Source organism: Rhododendron vialii, chromosome 2a (genome assembly GCF_030253575.1).
Source record: "Rhododendron vialii isolate Sample 1 chromosome 2a, ASM3025357v1".
NCBI classification, from domain to species: domain Eukaryota; kingdom Viridiplantae; phylum Streptophyta; class Magnoliopsida; order Ericales; family Ericaceae; genus Rhododendron; species Rhododendron vialii.
In genome coordinates this window covers 2,989,547-3,009,661 of record NC_080558.1, presented here as the reverse complement: position 1 = coordinate 3,009,661, position 20,115 = coordinate 2,989,547, and the positions used below count along the sequence as shown (strand labels likewise).

Sequence of the window (20,115 nt, the reverse complement as noted above, 5' to 3'; positions counted from 1 at the left end):
TTGGAGTTTCTGTTTGGTGGCCATGGTCGGTTTCCTTAGAGTTTCCGTTTACAATGTAAGCTTGTAATAACGCAGTTCCACGGGCATATAAGATTGATTGGTTCTTAGTAGCAATCTGATAACGTTTGTCTTAAACCATCATCTAATGTTGATCTCGCAACTTACAAAGGAAAACATGGTTTTTATCAGATACCAAATAGATGAACAAGTTGTATTTCATTCGATGCACAATAAATATAGTTTGCATTTCAAAATACAGCCTGGTTGCGGGCTTATCTATATCGGATCAAATTTATCTCTTTTGCAAACATAGACTCTTCTTGGATTATAAATCTTGCGCTTCGAATGTACTCAGGTCCGTTTGCGAGCCTAATTATTTTTACATTTTTTATTTTGGATTGTAAGTTAATAGATTATGGATTGTGGCTATATAACATATTATGAATCTGATATAGTGTTTGAAAGTTATGTACAGAATAGATTTTGCAACAGAGTAGTATTTATGAGGATAATGCTCAAAATAGATTATGAACGGGTATTTTAAGGATAATACTCGAACTAGATTAGGAGTTTAGAAAGATAATCTAAAATGAGAATGAAGAAAATTCCTCAAGGGCCAATTCTCAGATTGTGCCTCTAAAGTGTAGTTTTCATAATGCATTGTGAGGAAATTTATTCTCACAATTCAGCTCCCTTACGAAAAAAGTAGAAAAAATGCACAATCAAAAATGCACAATCACAATGCACAATGCACAATCTGGCTCCCAAGCAGACCGTCATCAACTATAACATCCTAAAGAATATGGTGGGATAAAGTAGGCAGATGAACTGAACTTGCCCATAGTGACAGATTTTTCTGTGTTCCGGGGACAATGCTCGTCTCAGTCACGATGCTAATTTCTGTTTTGGACCTGACCATGATAGTACAAAGATATTTTCATACAACATAACTTTTGAGGTAATTTTAAAATTACACATGTAACTAATTCTTAAATAAAAAAAAAACTCTAGATATTTCACAACGATATTCTAGAGCTTCTAAAAATGAAACATTTATATCTTTTTCGATAATAATATCTATCATATTTGGGTTTTGTCCATTGGAGTTTTTTCAAAATACTAAATTTAGTTTATGCTTTAGTCATAATTAATATACAATTAAAAAGTAGATACACCTAATAATACCAACAAACTATGCTTACCTTTTAAAAAAAAAAAAATTAAGATGCACAATTTTAAATCACTCAATTGAGGTCTATTACATTAAGGCTTTATGTTTCCTTTGTTAGGAAAAGAAATGTCAGACAAAACACAATCGAAGTATAATTCTTTCTTTTATACAAGCCTTACATTGAGGTTGAGTTTTCATCAAATGGTTTGAAAGATGCCATGATTAAATCAAACAGTTTAAATTAATGTATTTGGGATTCCGCTTCTTGAAATAAAGTCCGACTTTTTCCGAATAAGTAATCGTAGGATATGTACAGAATTAGAATACTCGTATAAATCGTAAAATACGCGATTGCATCATAGGATTTCTATACAAAGATGATACATGGTGGAATACATATCGTCTAATGTATGTTTTTGACAACTCTGATTATGATAATTATCTCGTGTCTTGGAACAATTATTAAATGCGAACTCGAAGGAGTTTGACCATATTAATAAGTGTTTGTTCTCCATGAGGTTATATGTTTGAATTTACAATAATTATACAACCACAAACACTTACACACACCTTCATATCTTTTGGTGGGGTCCACACACGCTGGAGGTGTAATGTGTGTAAGCCCTAATGTGAATGTGAACGAGTTTGTGTAAGTGTTTGTGGTTATAGAATGATTGTTGAATTTATATGGGCCAAATATCCCAAAACTTTGGGGCGTTAGCTTCAAGGCCTCAAAATTAATTAAGGTGCGTGCAAGATTACCCTACCATCCAATAAAATGATAGAACAATTACTACTATTAATTAAATGCTCTTGCTACAATAAAAAAGTCTACCCCGCTGCACCAATTCACTGCTCATACAAAATGGTGCCGTTGTGGCACAAGTTGGTCCATGTTTGGTGCACAATAAATGAGCATGATGATTGATGATTTTACGAGCACCTTACTGATATCGGATTGAGATTTTTTTTTGGTAAAAATCCACAAAATAATATTTAAAAAATAATTTACAATTTGAATTATTTTTTTTTGAGACCTGAAATGAGTCTACACCAAACAAGACCAACTTCTGCCACAACGGCACTGTCTGGCATGCGCAGTGATTGGTGCGGTGAGAGTAGCAGCGCTATGGTACAATGGAACTTTCTGGATCACACTAGAGCGGAATAATATCGTGCATTTGGGGTTACAACAACGTTCACGAGGAATCCAGTCCCACGAGCACTGACGCTGCAACGGGCGACAGCAGTATCAATGGGGTTAGGTCGTGATCACGATGTTACAGCACTTAATATTACGTATCGAACTCCGCTTTGGAAAAACGTGGCCGTGCCCACCACCATACCAACCTTCCCCCAAACCAAAAACCCTAGTACTATCCATGGCCTCACAGCCACAAACTTGAACTCACGGTGAACCTTAAAACCACGTCGACCCACCTCACCATATGTGGCCAAATGAGAACCCACGTGACCCAACGTCCTTTTGGGGTCCAAGCTCGTTGACGTGGCCCTCAAAATATCCACCAATTTGTTGTCTCTCCCTTCACGGATCCTGCAAGGTGCTTTTTGTAGTGCATTCTGTAGAATAGATCTGAGTCGTTCATCTCGACAATCGATGATTCAAGTATGTTTTTTTAACTTGTAATAATTAATAAACTTATCTAAACTAATAATTGTCAAAATGAACGGTCTAAATCTGCTCTGCATGATGCACTACAGGAGAAGCACCCACTCCACTATATAACTATCTCGACCTTTATTTGTTTTCTCTCATCAACTCAAACTTGTAGCACTGAAGTGATAAGTTTCTTTCACATTACCTTTCGAAAATCCTCCGATTTCTTCCCTTGTTAATAAAACTTCAAATGGCCACTTCATCGGTGATGCAGTCCATCCTGGTGAGCCCGGTGGTGAGCGTCGCGAAAGGGTTGGGTTCGAATCGGTTGAGCCCTTACTGCCGTATGCCCCATCAGAGGAGGAGTTCTAGCATTGCAGTGCGCTGCACGGCCGAGGTTTGTCAAACTGGTCTGCATTTCTATTATTAAGTCACGAGATTGCATGTTCACCAATTGATTGTTTTATTTATTTTTATTTTGGACGGCACTTTTTTTTTTTATTAATCCTTAAAATTATTACAATGATTAAAAAAAATAAAGAATGATGACATCAAATTCTAAATAAAACTGCCAACCCGAGATCACCAATTTGATTGTATGACATAGCAGGATGGTGATCAGAAGGAGCAAGCGGCACCCACGGCCACTCCATCAACTCCGTCACCCCTGCCGATTCCTCCACCTCCCCCGAAGGCTAAGGTATATTTAACCAGCCATTGTTCAGAATTCCCTGTGTTTTTGTACTTGTAGGCTTTCTAAAAACATTTCATTAACCATGACAGGTCAGCACCGATTTCTCCGACGTGTTCGCATTCAGCGGTCCGGCGCCGGAGAGAATCAACGGCAGGCTCGCCATGATCGGCTTCGTGGCTGCGATCGCCGTGGAACTATCCAAGGGCGAGGACCTGTTCGCCCAGATATCCAACGGCGGGATCCCGTGGTTCCTGCTGACCACCGGTGTGCTGTCCGCAGCGTCTCTGATCCCTTTGTTCAGTGGAGTGACCGTGGAGTCGAAGTCGAAGCCGTTCTGGAGCTCCGATGCTGAGATGTGGAACGGAAGATTTGCTATGCTGGGTTTGGTTGCATTGGCCTTCACCGAGTTTGTCAAGGGTGGGGCCCTAATTGTAGGTCCTGTTTGGATGGAAATTCAGAATTATCAAAATGGTGTCACATTTGTAGTTGGACCCACAAAAAATATGTTAAATTTTGTAAAGATGTCGTCATTAGTAATGTTTTGATAATGTATCATTGCGGCTTTTAAATGCACTAAAATTTAGGATGACACTCGTGTCTAAATTGTGCATAATTTCTACTTTTTTCCCGATTGATTAGAGTAATAATTCGTGTCACGTATGAATTACTCCCTCCGTCCGGATTTAATAGTCATTTTTTGGAGTTTGTTCCATTTTTCAATCGATTATATCTTTCAATTTATAATGTTTTACGTGATTTCGAAAACTTTATATTATAGAACTAATCAAAATCTATCAAACAATATCCATATTCGATATAAAATTCATTACGGATTCAAAGATATAACCCGTTTTTTAGCCGGCTAGAATAGAACTAGGAACAATTTAATCCGGACGGAGGGAGTAAAAGAAATAACATTATTGTACATTAATATTGAAGTAGCTTCGATCAATTCGAAAAAAACAAGTGAAGAACCTTGAAAAACAAAACTCTAATACAAAACTCAAAACTTTTTAAAGTCATTTCAATTTTATTTTAGATCGGCAAAATGCAAATTCTTTGGGCAGAATATTTTAGAGTCTTTTTGGCAACTAACTTTCACTGCATGAGAGGATGGGTTTTGATCCTCAAAATATAGAGCATAAAGAGGATGACTATCTGTTTGACAAAAAAGAGACTTTAAACTTCAAATTAATTATTACTTTTAATCAACGCAATTTATATTTTTGCAAAATTAGTAAAATATCATACAATAAAAAACATCAATAAGCCTAGAACATGCATGACTACTACAGTATCAAATTTGTCCACCTCTTCATACTCCATCCATTTTTACTGTTCAAACTCTTATATCGTGAATTCAGTCCACGGTCATAATTCAACTGTTTATCTCTTAACTTCTACCAAGGAAAAAAGGGAAGTGATTTCGGCACCCTTTTTTTTTTTTTTTTTTTCTAACAGCACTCCCTTTTTTTGTCCATCTCCATCACCTAACAGAGACACATAAGGGGGTGTTGTTAGAGAAAATGGGAGCGCCAAAATCACTCCCCCGAAAAAAAAAAAAAAACAGGTTTCCAATATATACAATCAACCTATGCTTCAAATCGTTCAGCTCATAACTTACAAGCAAAAAATGGTTGTAAATCGGATATTGATAGATAGATGAACAAGTTGTATTTGATTCTGACAAATGCCAAGAAATGTATTCAAAATTTTACAACTATTTAAGTTTGCATAATAAAATACAACTTGTCGCGGGCTTAATTATCAATATTCTATCAAATTTATCTTGTTACAGACATTTTTCTTGAAGGGGTATGTAAGGTAAATGATTGGCAATTCAGCGGCACACGCATATTGTGGCCAAAGATGTTGTGAGAGAGATTAATAAAATCTATCCTAAACTTTGGCCAAAAAAAAAAAAATGATTTGGATTAAAATGTTGCACTTGAATGAACTCGTAAGATAATATCCTAAAGAGTATGGTGAAATAAAGTATGAAAAGGAGATGAACCCACCCACATTAAACTCACATACAACAATGAAATCTCTAGGGACAATACTCATTCCTTTCATAAAATTGTATGGGATTCACACGCACACTAAGAAGGTGAAGCCCACACACCCTTATGAATACGTTGAGTCATGCTTGGCAGCATCAAATAATCTCTGGTATCTTTGAACAATTATTAAATGGGTCTGGCCAGATGGATATGTGAAAACAATAAATGATTATATATCTTTCATGAGGTCGTATATTCAAATTTCACAAAATTCAAACAATATTCCAAACCTTGGGAGACATTAGAGGGTTTAATTGCCCAATCATTAACTTAAAGTTTTGGAAATTAGGCGAGGTGTATGCGAATTGGCCTAGACATCCGGTTATTTAAAAAACAATTAACAAATGTTTTTCGAAAATGTATTCATCCCAGATTAATATTCATTATAGGGAAAGACTACAATAACCAGAGTAGGAGTACTATAGTAGAACATTCTGGATCAGCGGAGAATGAGTCGTGCCATTTGGGTCACAACGTTCGCGAGGAATCCAGTGAGCTTCTGATGTTTCAACGGCCGACAGCAGTATCACCGGTTAGGTCGCGATCATGATTTTACAGCAATTACGTACGTACGTATCCAATTGTGCTTGGTAAAACGTGGCATTGCCCACCTCCAACCTCCACGTAAAACCAAAACCGCATGGTCTTTACAACCACAAATTTGAATTCCCGTTAATGCACAAGCCACGTTTTTGAGACAAGATTTTTTGTGTCGAAAATTTACGTGCTTCTGTGACAAGAAATTTTTTTTTTGTTCGATTTAAAACATAAAAATAAAAAGGGTAAATTTCACTTACCTCCCCTGAGGTTTCTGACAATGACAGACACCTCCCCTCACGTTTCTGAAATTGCACTTACCTCCCCTGTCAGAGTTGTCGGGTAACTTTTCCTAACCGAAGTTGGGCTTTTACTTTTTTACCCCTTCTCAAATTTTCTTATACTTTTGTCTATTTGACTAAATAAATAACTCAAAAAAATAAACCTAATCACCTCAACATTTGATCAGTCACCTCTGCTCTATATGGAATCTCAAAAATTAAAATTTTGAAACTTTTTATTTTCATTTATTCTTGTCTAATTCTTTACCAATTTCTTTAATCATTCGAGGGACAAGTATAAAATTGAACCAAAGATAGTAAAAGTTCCCTAACAACTAAAAAATCCAAAAAAGAAGAAGAAGAAGTTATAGAGTTAAAAAACTTGTTTAGTAGTTTTTTTTTTGTTTTTGTAGCAAAAATTAATTTGAGATGCCAAATATTCTTTTTGTTTTTTCGTTGGCTCAAAAAAGTTAACATACTTACGCAGAGCTTTTAAGGTGGGTTTAAAAGAGTTATGTTGGGTTATTTTTGGAGACTTATTTATATTTATACAAGTTGAGAATACAAGGAAGTTTTTTTTTCCTTAAAACACAAAGAAATAAATGTTCGTTCATGCCAAACTAAGCTTAATTTCACTTAAATGCCAAAGATTTATACATGTTTATGTGTAGCCTGAAACTAAAAAATCAAATAAGTAGTTGAATAATAATTAACAACCACCACGTATCTTAAAACCACCCATTCACTTATTACAAATCTATGAATCCTATTTTTCTTGGTTTTTTTCTCGTCATTAGTGAACCTTTTTAAACTTTGAGTAGAATAATTAACAACCACCACGTATCTTAGAACCACCCATTCTTATTTTTAGGTTTGTCTCAATGAGTAGAATAAAAAAATTAAAACACCATGGACCATATTTTTCAAAGTTTAGAAAAAAAAAACCCAAAATAATTAAAATAAGTTGATTTATCTTGTTTATTTTATTTATTTGGTATTAAATTAAAATTTTCAAATTGGTCCATATTTTTCTACTTCATAGATTCCTCTTATGTAGAGATACTAAAAGAAGTAATAATTTTTTTTCCCATAATTAAAATTAAAAAAAATTAGAAAAGACAACAAAAAAAAATCACTTTTGGCTAGCCCAAAATGTTGAACATGTATTTTCTATTGTTGATATTCATTGAACATATATCATCAACATATGGTGTTTTGGTATATGTTTATTGCATTTTTTGGAATGAAAAAGAGGGTATAAAAGGCTAAAGACAAGAGATGAGGGCAAAATGGGAAATGAATCTTCACTTTTGGCTGACCTCACTATTTTCCGTCACCTTTAGTGACAGTTGACTAACGGCTGGGGGAATCTGCAGCCGACAAGTAAAGCAGAAGGGAGGTAAGTGCAATTTTTGAAACGTGAGGGGAGGTGTCGTAATTGTCAGAAACCTCAGGGGAGGTAAGTGAAATTTACCCAAATAAAAAATCACATAATCCAACAGTTGAAATGGCCAACAGAGGAATTCTAGCGTGGTCGTGCGCTACATGGCCGAGGTAACTCGAAACTCATTGATTGATGTTTTAGACCCTGTTCATTGTGGATTTTGAGTAAGATTTTTAAAAGTAATGAATACGAAGAGATATAGAGAGAAAAATTATTGAAAACCATGCTAAGAATTATGAATCCCCCAAACGAATAAGACCCTGTGACTTCATACTATGATTGTGTAATCACCGTTTGATTGTTTGATACAGCAGGATGGTCAGAAGGAGGAAGTGGGACCCGTCGCCACTCCATCGCCATCGTCACCCCCTCCTCCTAAGGCCAAGGTACATTAAACCAGCCGTTGTTGTAGCAATATTGTCATGATTTTTATTTACATATTCGAGGGATAAATATTTGAAGGTAATTAAAAAGTGAATTCTAAGACATTTCCTTAATTAACCATGACAGGTCAGCACCGATTCCTTAGACGTGCTAGCATTCAGTGGGCCGGCACCGGAGAGGATCAACGGCAGGCTAGCCATGACAGGCTTCCTGACGGCAATAGCCGTGGAGCTATTCAAGGGCGAGGATGTGTTTGCATAGATATCCAACGGTGGGATCCCGTGGTTTCTGTACACAACCGTGTTGTTATCTGTAGCGTCCATAATCCCTCTATTCAGCGGAGTGAGCGTGGAGTCGAAGTCGAAGGGGTTCATGAGCTCCGATGCTGAGATGTGGAATGGGAGAGTTCCTATGCTGGGTTTGGTTGCTTTGGCCCTCACCGAGTATGTTAAAGGTGGAGCCCTTGTGTAGGTGGTCTAATTTGTATGGGGTTGGACCTCTTCTGTTCCGAAAATTCTTATGCCGAAGGGTTTTTCGGCCGTTGGATTGTGGGATCTTTCTTTTTTTTATGTTTTTAATTCAACGGTCGAAAAACACCTTAGCACTGGAATTTTCGGCATAGAGAACGCAATTGAAAGGACTCGAGTAATGGAAAACTTACATCATGTTCAAGAGTGATTCTTGATACTCCTTCCGTCTTATTTTAAGTGTTTTGTTTCGTAACTCCAACTTATTAAAAAAATATCATCATTATACCTTTCACATTAATTTTTTTCTCCACTTTTCCTAATTACCCATCATCATTTACTCACTAACTTTTCAAAATGAATTCCCATAGTATTGAGAGCTTGCGAAAAATGGAACAAACAAAAGCACCAACAATAACAAAAATTCAATAGAGACTGCGATTTTTATCATGTTTAGTGTTTTGTTTTTGATAGGCAACATAATTTTATTAGAACTCGACGAATGGTACATCGAGCTAGCCAAACTCTATATACAAGAGAGAAACAAGAAACATAGAGAGAACCAAAAGAAAGAGAAAAAGAAAAAAAAGGATACATCCAACACGTTTAGTTTTTCTTATCATGTTTAGTTGTTCACGGTGTTGCAAACCTCCACCCACTAGGCGGAAGATAATAAGTACGTAATGACAAACAAGTTCGAATATATTTTTTTCGGATATCAATACACTTTTTACCCATTATCCTACATCTAATGGGCGGAGGTTAGCATTTTCCTTTAACTTATGAAAAGAAATTTGTAATAGATATTGGAGTTGGGGCGAGTTAATATGCAGAGGACAGTCTCATGTTTTAGCACTTTCATAGGGTACCCTAAGGTTTTAGGCACTTTCATAAGGTACTATAGGATTTTAGGCACATTTTTCGTAATGTTTGATTGCAATAGGTGTTTGTCATTAAGCTCAAAAAATATAAATATGAAAGATTTTTTACTAAGTCTTCCTTTTTTTTCCCATATATAGAATGTGTATGGATAGCTTGAATGCAAGCTATTGGATACATGGCGTATAAGATGTACAAGTTACAAAAAGCTATCTTCAAAATTGTACTTTGATACTTGGCGTATAAGATGTACTACGTAAGGAACCCGGGATGCATGTTGTTCACAAGAGACAACATGTGTGTTGTCACTCATCCGAGCTGTCCGCTCTCGACAACGGACGGCTCATATTTCATCTCAACCGAACAGATCTCAACCGTTCACCAAGATGAAATCTGAACCGTCTGTTGCTAAGCACGGATGGCTCGGATGAGGAACAACACGCATGTTGTCCCCGCAGACAACAGGCACCCCCAATTCCGCTGGTACTTGGTAAGCGTGTATGAAGGTTGTTCCATTGGCGTATAAGATGGATTGGATCTTAGTAGAGAGAGAACTGATAACATTTATCTTTAAAAAAAATGCAAGTACAGTATGTTGTAATTTGTTTAAATAAATCTGTAAACAAGTAACCGATGAATTTCAACCCTTTATACCGAAAAAACTCTCATTTCGTGAATTCATCTCATAGTCATGATTCAAACCATTTATCATGTAATTAATTCATAAAGAAAAACATGTTTGCAACATACATCTTATTAAATCATGATTTAAATCATTCATCTCGTACGTAAATTGTGAGAAAAAAACATGTTTCCAATCAAATACTGATAGATATACATATATTTTTTTTTTTGGATAGGGAACAAAATCTTATTAAAACTCGACAAAGAGTACATCGAGGCAAAATCCCAAACGGACCATAGAGAAAGATGTACCGAAAGAAAGCTAAAAAAAAAGAAAAAAGAGAAAAAATTACATTGAATGGAAATTGAATGAGCCCAATATTACATTGGCCCATAATACCAATCCGGTAGAAACAAACTGAGTGTAACATCACGAGAGCATTCAGATCCAAAATAGGCATTACTTTTGCTTTGTTGGGTTTTTTTCTTTGCTTTTTTCTTTACCCACAAGAGAGCAAAACGTGGAGAGGCAAAAAGGGACTCAAAGGGGGGAGAGATTGTTGAAAAAGCTCGAGGGGGATGCGTGTCAGCATTGGCACGTAGAAGTTCGTCGGGTTCAAGAAGGTTGCTTCAAGTACCAAAACTTCATTTTGCTTGTAGATTGACAAGTTGCGATAGTGGTCCACTGGACTATGGGCCATCGATCTCGCAAATTAACAGTTGAGATGTGCCCTTGTCCGGATTGGGGTCGGACATGGGATCTTGGTCTTGATATTTCGGGATACTGGACTCGACTCCGTTCATGTTAGTGATTAACTTATGCAACACAATTTTTTGCGGTTGTCCTTGTCCAAATTTTTTTGCGTTTTTTTAATTTTTTTGTTTTTTTTTTTTGAACGGCAAAAAAGGGATATTATATAAATAAAGAAGAACAAATAAGAGAGCATGCTAATCAAGCTCTAAAGATTGATAAGAAATCAATCCAAACAACGCCCAACGGGGCCACCCCCAAAAGGACCCAACGAAACAGCATCAAAACCACAGGAATACACCCCAAACACCCACAAACAAAAACACCCCCACCTCCCACTCAAGACAAGACACCTCCCCACCCAAAACCTAAGACACACCCCACCAAGCCCCAACTCGAAAAGCAAGCTAAAGAAAACCAACCTGCAGCTTCAAAGGCGGCAACTACCAAAAACTTAATGAATTAGAAGACTAGGCCTGTCCTGTCACTATGTCAGCTCTGTCCAGGTCTTCAGCTACCAAATTTGCAAATTTGCTTATGACTTCATCCTCCTCACCATCGTACCCCAACCCCATGATCTTATTGCAGGTCCAAATTGCTTGAGCTTCGTCCAAAATTATTCTATTTCTGTTAATAACTCCATCTGAAGAGATAGATGCAGAGAGAGCTAGAGCTGCAACGGCAGATCTATAAACCGCACACTTTGGTTTGTTATTCCTACTCTTGTTATTGAAGGAGTTGCCCCTTGTAAATCCCAAAATATCATCAATTGTCTTCCTCTTCTTCTTTCCTTTTACTCCATTAATGGCAGCTTTGATTGGAGCAGAAAAAGGATCATTTTCAGTTCGGCATGCTTCAATATGTTGTTCAGGAATATTTTCATCATCATCATTTTCCCCTCTTAAAACTTCAGCAAATACTGGATTTTCCTTAACTGAATCCTTCACCCAACTGTCTTGATTATCAGCCAAATTACTAAGGCTTGCTCTTGGAATCTGAATGCACTTATTCAGCCTTACAAAAGTTAGAGGGTCCAAATTAATATTGAGAGTTGTGTTATTTGCTGCCATCTCTCGCATACTATCCATGACCCTTCCACTTCCCCAAGCTGATGTCTCAACCCTCGAAGAAGAATTAGCTGCCTTATCAATACATCCTTGCATGTTTACATTAATAAGTTGTAAGGCACTCTCTTCTGTCCCAATAGCCTTTTCAGCTTCCATATTTGTTTCTGCCATCTCCTCCACAATTTCCATTTCATTTTCCAACTCAGCTTTGTCTACATCGAAGTCGAGCGATTCATCATCCCCCGGATCTGTCTCAACTACGATCTCTTTCTCCTCTTTATCTTTCCCCTTCTTGATCTTAATCGAAGTAAACACACGCTTTTCCCAAGAAGTTTCTGCCATGGGATCTTCAATGACTTTGACCGGGAAGATCACACCATTGATCTTAATATGCACAACCTCATTAATGCAATCAAGATAATCCGTTATGATAAACATACGCCCTTTATCGAAAGCAATGAATTTCTCCGTTAGCTCATCAAGCTTAATCACATCACCCCATAGCTTTCCAATTTCAATAAAGGTAGAAGAGCACCAAGCATTAAGAGGAACACCATAACAAGAGATCCATACACACCTTGAAGGAGGGATCTTTTGATTATCCCATGCATGAACAGAAGAGAACCACTTTGCTAACACCTTCGATTCGTCTTTGAGAAATTCGTTCAACGTTTCAAGAGAATCGAAAGAAATTAAAACATTGAGCCCACCCATATGACGAATCTGAGCATCCCAAATACCATTGCTAATGAAAAGATCGATCTTGAAGCGTATTCACATAACAAAAATTAATCAATTTATCCACTGCGCTCTTTTGCAACCAACCCAATCCCACTTCCTTAGCTTCCACCAATTTCAGCCTACCACTAGAGCCCTCTTTAAGAATATTAGCATAGGAAGAACTATTAGAAACTCTTTGAATGCTCTGAAACTCAATGGGTTTAGGATGCAACCTATGATGAGAAGGGGCCGAAATAAATTTCTTAACCCCATCAAAATACTTCTGAGAGGCAATAGGTTTATCTTTCGAATACTTTGCAAATTGCACGACAATAGCAAAATTTCTTATCACAACTCCATCAAGATCCTCAATCGCATTAATGGCCTCCTCCCTTCTCTTAAATCTAACGAAACCAAATTTAGTGTTGAAAGAAGAGCTCCTCTTACTCGGCATAAAGATATCCTCCACACGCCCAAATGGAGTGAATAGTTGGCGAAGCCACCCAACATCCATTGATTTGGGGAGATTATCGACATACACGGTAAATAAACCAGCCATCTCTGAACCCAGGGAGATTAGAAATGTGGGCTAAAGCATCCAAAAAGCAGCCGAACAGAAAACTAATGAAACTAAACTAGCAACAGCAGTCTCAAAGCTTGAACGCAGAGGAACCCACACAAAACCAAGAATACTGCAGCAGAGCCAGATTCGAAATTTGTTTTGTCCTTATGCAAAAAATCAGCTTAATCAAAAATCGATAGATATATCAAAATTTGAATTTTAGTTTATAAATGGACAATCTGATTTCTGTCAATAATAATAAAGATAAACTATCCATTTTACAAAGTAAAATTCAATTTTTGATACTCCTATCGACATCCAATCAAGTTTATTTTTTGTATGGGTATGCTACTAACAACAACCATTGAGGATAACCAGAGGAAATATGTAGTAGATTTTGAACAAGTGGTATTTCATTTTGTAAAATGCACAATAAAAATATATTTTCTATTTTAACCGTTCATTTTACATAAAAAAAATTACAACTTGGTCGCGAGCTTATCGATATATATCGTCCAATCAAATTTATCTTTTACCGACAATATTATTCTTACCGGGGTATATAAGATAGTACATGATTCAGATGATTCTAAGTATACGACTGTGGTTGGATAAAGTAGGAAGAGGAGCTAAACCTGCCATTTTAACTCACACACAACAATGCATTCTATGGACAGATTAATTATTCTATGTTTTAAGGGCAATGCTCTCTCCTCTCAAAAAATTGTGTGGATTCTATGTACGATTGAAGGAAAAGCCCACACACTTATGAATGTGTTAAGTCATAATAGCTAGCGACGTCCAATACTTTCTTGTTTCTTGGAACAAATTTTTATTTATTTATTTATTGAAAGTGGAACATTAATTGAATGCTCTTGATACAACGCCATATGATGCTTCATAAATGTGTTCATTCCACGTTCATATGTTAGTATAAATGATGAATAAACTTAATTTGGTTTTGGCTAGGGGTTTGTTTTTGGTTTTTGGCCAGATAGGTGTCTCGACTTTTTAAATCGATTTATGGGGCTGTTTTGTTAGATTTTATGGTGTTTTGGTTGCCGGCTTGCTTTCCTCGGTCACAGGTGGCTTTTGTTGGTATACCCTTGGTTCTTTTAATTTTTTTACCATTTATGAAAATTAATTAATATCTTTTGTTGAAAAAAAAGACGATATTTTGGCACTAAATGGTACCACTACAAATATCATTATGTAGTACAACATCCCCAAGGAATCCAGTGCTACTCAGGGGCACCTCCACTAGGGTTTGAGGGGGTTCAAGTGAACTCTTTAAGTTCAAAAAATACACTAAAATTTTGTATATTTTTGTGTATGATTTGATATATTTTTTCTATTGTTGGCACTAAATCAGTCAGTCATGCCAAAGTAAATGAAAGTTTACTGAAAATTGTGAGTAAATAGATCATACAACTCAACAAAATAAAATAAATTAGGCTCGATAAGTCTTCAAGTAAAGTAAATATAGGTAGTGTTCGGTTGCCATTTCATTTTTAGTGTTAGTTTAGATTTCAATCATTACCATATTTCTTTATTCAATCATTACCATATTTCTCTAATTATTACTTTCTTATCTCTTTCCAATTATTACTCTATTTCTCTCTCCACCCACTACCAAAACTAAACTCACAACCAAACAAAGCCCTAATTTAGTGTTTTGTATGCAAAATTTTTTGTATACAGTTTTTGCAAAACCAAAATCCTAGAAGTAGCTGGTATTACCGTCGGTGCAACGGGCGACAGCAGTATGATGGTCGGGATCACGATGTTACAGCACTTACCGACTTACGTATGAAACTCTTACTATTACTAGTACTTGGCAAAACGTGGCATTGCCTACCTCCAACATCCACATAAAACCAAAACCCTAGAAGTACGGAAAATTTTTCGGTCCAGAATGGGTAGTTGCACGTAGTGTTTGCTCGGCGCATCCGAGCTGTTTATTGTATTTTTGGACAGCTCAAATTTGCAGAAAAAAAAATGAGAGAGAAAAGGATGAAATAAGAGGAGAGAGAGTTTCCATTTAAGCTATGCAAAAGTGTATTTGGTCCAAATATTCCGAGCGAATACCATATATCCACCCCGCACCGAAAAATTTCTCCTAATAGTGCACTAGTACTACAATCCATGGCCTTCGTGAATTAATTCCCCGATAATATACAAACCACGTCAACCCACCCCACCACATGTGGCCGAATGTGAACCCACGTGATCCAGTGACCTTTTTGGGATCCTAAACTCGATGACGTGGACTCTCAAAATATCCACCACCTTGTTCCCTCCCTCTCTCTCTCTCTCTCTCTCTCTCTCTCTCTCCTTCCTTGCACTATATATGTATGTATCTCCACATTTACTTCTTCACAACTCAAACTTGAAGCAGCACTGACAAGTTCTTTCGATCATATATAACCAATATATACTCCTTTTGAAGCTAGCTTCTAATTCTCTATCCCCTACTATACACCCTCAAATGGCAACTTCCTCAGTCATGCAGTCCATTCTGGTGAGCCCGGTGACCGGTGTCGCGAAGGGGGCGGGTTTGAGTCCGACGATTCCTCGCGGCTGCTATTTGCCGAGGCAGGGGAGAAATTCCGGCATGCTTGTGCGTTGCATGGCTAAGGTAGGTCTTTTACGTTTTTTACTTTCTTTTTGATTTGATAATTAAATGTCCAGACCAGTTTGCAGAGCAATAAATAATTCGAGGAACCTGAGGCGAGAGAACATATAAATCTCCGGTATCCCCACAGTTTGAAATATTGGGCCTTGATGCTCGCGGGATTGAATTTCAATCTCTTGGGAGCACAAGCTCTTTAAATGTTTTTTTGTTCATATTCATTTTGCCAAATCGGTGGAGATTGCAGAGATAGGTCTTTCGGGTTAATGTGACCCAAAGAAGTTGTGTAGAGGCTCGAGAGGCCCAGCCACTCTACAATTTTAGACTTTAACTATTCCCTCTGCCCGTATTTAAATGTTCAATATTCTATTTTGAACTGTTCTAAAATAAGTGTACGCTTTAAAAACTTAATAGGTAAAGTGGAAGATAATTTTAGAGAGTGTAGGTAAAATACGATATGAAAAGCATAAAGTAAAGGATAATTTTAGGAAGTAGTGATAAAAATTGATATGAAAAATGTAAAGTGGAAAGAAAAGTTGATAAAAAAAATGTGTGAAGCGGAGGTGAAAGTTGACTCTTAAAATTGCGTATTTTTCAAACTGACATCTAAAAAAGACGGTGAGAGTAATATTTTATGCAGTACAATTAAAATATAAATCTTCAAAATTCTAAAATAACTTTGATTTGATCTAGAAAAAATTAAGATTATTCTACAATATCATGTAAAAAAAGCTTCAATTTTTTCATAGATGGGAATAATCACACTTGAGCATTGCAATTATTGTCCAAATAACGAAACGACGTCATATCCAATATGATACTCCTACAAAAGTTACATGATAAGTTGGGTTTATTTTTTGAATGAAAGAACTTTTTTAAAATCGACAACCCTGGGTTTAAAACTCCGACTTCGCCACTTATGTGACCGTAGATCATAAGAGGTATGATGATCCGTGATTAATCCAATGATTTTGGGGACATAGCTTAATTATTATTTGACTTTTTGATGTGGCAGGATGGTCAGAAAGAGGAAGGTGGATCTCCCGTAAAGGCTACGGTGGCTAAGGTATACTTTACGAAGTCATTACGGTGACATAGCTTAATCATTTTCTTTTTTCTTAATGCTTATAATTTGCTGATTTGGGATTTATCCTATAATCTTGTTACGATGTTTCTCACAGTTTTGGCTTACCTTCTGCTTTTCTTGTTGAAATATATTTATTTAAATTTTTTGTTATACTTCCTAAATTTTGTCATTATGTCAGAGAAAACAATGAAGGGTTCAAAATATTGGGGAAAAGGAGTGAAAATCAGAAAAAAGTATGATAGATCTTGTCACTAAAAATTAAGACCTCCTAGGCCCTTAAAACTAATTAATCAGAATTGTTTACTCTCTTTGTGGTGCAATAAGAGTATTCCTCCCGTTCTAATTTGCTTATTTTTATTTACGAAAACCCATTTATTACGAGACTATATAATCATTACACTTTTCAAGTTTCAAAAAAATGCCTTCCGATTTAAGTTAAAGCTGTCACGCCAATTCAAAAGAGAAAGGTTGAACTAGAATCATAATGATTTGTTCTTTTAACTTTTTTAAATGAACAAACATTTTAGGACGGAAGAAAGTTAACAAGTGAGAAAATAAATGAGATGGAGGTACTAATTAATTTAGTTGTTACATCAAATATTTTCGACGGTTAAAACTAAACATTGCACTCCCAACCATGACAGGCCAAGACCGATTTCTTCGACCTGTTAGCATTCAGCGGGCCGGGACCGGAGAGAATCAACGGCAGGCTCGCCATGGTTGGCTTCGTTGCGGCGATTGCCGTGGAGCTATCCAAGGGCGAGGATGTGTTTGCCCAAATATCCAACGGTGGGATCCCATGGTTCCTGCTGATCACCGGTGTGCTGTCCGTAGCGTCTCTGATCCCACTGTCCAGCGGAGTGAGTGTGGAGTCAAAGTCAAAGCCGTTCTGGAGCTCCGATGCTGAGATGTGGAACGGGAGATTTGCTATGCTGGGTTTGGTTGCATTGGCCCTCACCGAGTTTATCAAGGGTGGGGCCCTTGTGTAGGTCGTGTTTAGATGGAAATTATCAAGATGGTGTCACACTTGTAGTTTGACCCAAAAATAAAAAAGTAAAGTTGTAGTGATGCTACTAATATTTGGATGAAATATATATACGTTGCTGCTTTTTGACGAACCAAGGTTGTCTTCCTTTTATTTTTCTTTTTTTCGTAATTTTTCGTTTTGCTTTTCATCGTAATTTTTGGGATTAATCGGATTAATTGTTTGTCCCGACGAGACGAATCGAAAAAGTTTAAAAATATGGACCGTTGTTAAAAATATTTAAATAAGACGCATTTTAGACAAATAAGACAGCTGTTTGATATCACACAAATCCAACAAACAAATAAACAAGTTAAGTTAAAAAGAATGCAGCCTAAAGGCAAATTCGATGATATTGGTCTCCCCAAGGTATAGAGTTTCTACAATAAAGATGTAAGTAACATTGATTAATTAGATCAGGAAAAAATGAAGAAACTTAAAAAATTATACTCCATTGAATCTATATAATATGGAGTAGCAGTTTTTGAATTCTCAATATTTTGGACTCTCGATTTCGTACATATTTTTTCTATGGCTGAAATTTGCGGATAGTAAGATTAGAAATGTATTTGGAAAAGAATGATATTTGGAAGAAGGATGAAAGAAAAACTAAAATTGATGTTTCTTAATCTGATTCAGATTCCTTAATTTTGAATTTTTTCTTTACTTTTCTAACAGTTACCAGTCAAAAACGATTACTGTGATTTAAGGCTATATCTCTCTCCCTCAAACGTTAATTCCAACGGATTCTAATTTTGAATCCGAACACACACATTTACACAAGAAAACGTTCCGGAAACACAAACAAGAGTAATTCTTTGCGGCCAGGAGTATTTTTTTTGCGGCCAAGAGTAATTTTTTCGGCAAAGAGTAATTCTTCTCAGCCAGAGGTAATTCTTTGCGGCCCATAGTAATTCTTCGCGGCCAAGAGTATTTTTTTCGAACAAGGGTAATTCTTTACGGTCAGAGGTAATTCTTTGCGGCCAATAGTAATTCTTCACGTCCAAAAATATTTTTTTCGGCCAAGAGTAATTCTTCACAGTCAAGAGTACTTTTTTCGGGCAAGAGTAATTCTTCGCGGCCATCTCACATGAGGTGAGTTCCAGATATCCGGTTATTTACAACGCTCTCTCAAATGAGATGATACCATACGCATATCCGAGACCCACCTCATGTGAGATGCCATGCATTAAAACAATCGTTTTATCCAAAAAAAAAGAATCAAAAAAGTGGGAGGTTTAATACTTCATTTAAACTATGTTTAGAAAGCATTGTCACTGCAATTTCTCCGAGCAAGCCTAATCACATAGAGGCCAGTTAGATTCAACTAAAAGCCAAAACAAGTATCTTCTTATATTGTACACTGAACTAGTGCTTACCCGTGCCTACGGCACTACGCGCTCCGGTTGGAATTGCACGTACCTATGGCACTTGCTAGCTAGTGGTTCAATCACTAAATCAATTTATTAGTGTGTAGTATGTAATCTTTTTCTTAGTGGCACGAAAGAGAATTACACATGCTTACAGTACTCCCCCAATTAAACTTTTAAGTTAGTTACAAAAAATTATCAATTTGCTTATGGAATCCCAATAAATACCGAGTAAAAAAGTTAAAATAGTATTACTATGGATCCCCTACCGCATCTATTAAACTCATTTGCAGAAAAAAAAAAAGAACATATTAGAACCCAGAAATCAAAAACCTCAATATAACTTTAATCACTAATAGTTATCAAACACCATAAACTAACCATATAAAGAGTAAAAAAAAATTAGTTCAGACCGCGAGAAAAAAACTGGCTATCAAAAAAAGTTACAAAGAACTTAGGCTTGAAATACCTAAGTGTAAGCGATCACCGGAGGCATAGTGCTTGCCCGTGCCTACGGCACTACCCACCCCAATCGGAATTGGCTCAATGTGCTGAAAATTATGTACCCATAGAATTACTATTCTGAAATTCAATTTCTGCCAAGAATTACATCAATTTCTACTCATGCAGACACGGGCAACCCGATGATAATTGAAAAAGGAAGGGAGAAAAAGAAGGGTCTAAAAACATATGGACCTGGACGCGGACTATACTACTAAACTATCATTCAAAACGGAACG

At 36.6% G+C, this 20,115-nt stretch overlaps 5 protein-coding genes across 5 annotated transcripts; 3 read left to right on the top strand and 2 right to left on the bottom strand.

Annotated features, from left to right (window-relative positions):
* The first annotated feature begins 2,900 nt into the window (after window positions 1-2,900).
* LOC131316791 (early light-induced protein 1, chloroplastic-like) lies at window positions 2,901-4,072 on the top strand. The gene is made up of 3 exons (XM_058346242.1): window positions 2,901-3,186; window positions 3,400-3,489; window positions 3,573-4,072. Exons 1-3 carry the CDS (start codon window positions 3,040-3,042, stop codon window positions 4,026-4,028), a joined length of 693 nt encoding a protein of 230 aa, XP_058202225.1. The 5' UTR covers window positions 2,901-3,039; the 3' UTR covers window positions 4,029-4,072.
* A 1,073-nt stretch (window positions 4,073-5,145) lies between these two features.
* Window positions 5,146-8,663, top strand: LOC131316970 (early light-induced protein 1, chloroplastic-like). Its single transcript, XM_058346552.1, has 5 exons — window positions 5,146-5,185; window positions 5,936-6,078; window positions 8,120-8,194; window positions 8,319-8,443; window positions 8,531-8,663. The coding sequence occupies exons 1-5, from the start codon at window positions 5,146-5,148 to the stop codon at window positions 8,661-8,663; spliced, it is 516 nt and encodes a 171-aa protein (XP_058202535.1).
* Window positions 8,664-11,111: 2,448 nt separating this feature from the next.
* LOC131316125 (uncharacterized) lies at window positions 11,112-12,700 on the bottom strand. The gene is made up of 2 exons (XM_058345404.1): window positions 11,298-12,700; window positions 11,112-11,245 (listed from the first exon to the last, which is right to left on the bottom strand). Exon 1 carries the CDS (start codon window positions 12,692-12,694, stop codon window positions 11,384-11,386), a length of 1,311 nt encoding a protein of 436 aa, XP_058201387.1. The 5' UTR covers window positions 12,695-12,700; the 3' UTR covers window positions 11,112-11,245; window positions 11,298-11,383.
* A 25-nt stretch (window positions 12,701-12,725) lies between these two features.
* LOC131316969 (uncharacterized) lies at window positions 12,726-13,259 on the bottom strand. Its single transcript, XM_058346551.1, has one exon. It carries the CDS (start codon window positions 13,257-13,259, stop codon window positions 12,726-12,728), a length of 534 nt encoding a protein of 177 aa, XP_058202534.1.
* A 2,372-nt stretch (window positions 13,260-15,631) lies between these two features.
* LOC131309678 (early light-induced protein 1, chloroplastic-like) lies at window positions 15,632-18,099 on the top strand. Its single transcript, XM_058336281.1, has 3 exons — window positions 15,632-15,900; window positions 16,910-16,960; window positions 17,626-18,099. Exons 1-3 carry the CDS (start codon window positions 15,751-15,753, stop codon window positions 17,968-17,970), a joined length of 546 nt encoding a protein of 181 aa, XP_058192264.1. The 5' UTR covers window positions 15,632-15,750; the 3' UTR covers window positions 17,971-18,099.
* The last annotated feature ends 2,016 nt before the right edge of the window (window positions 18,100-20,115 follow it).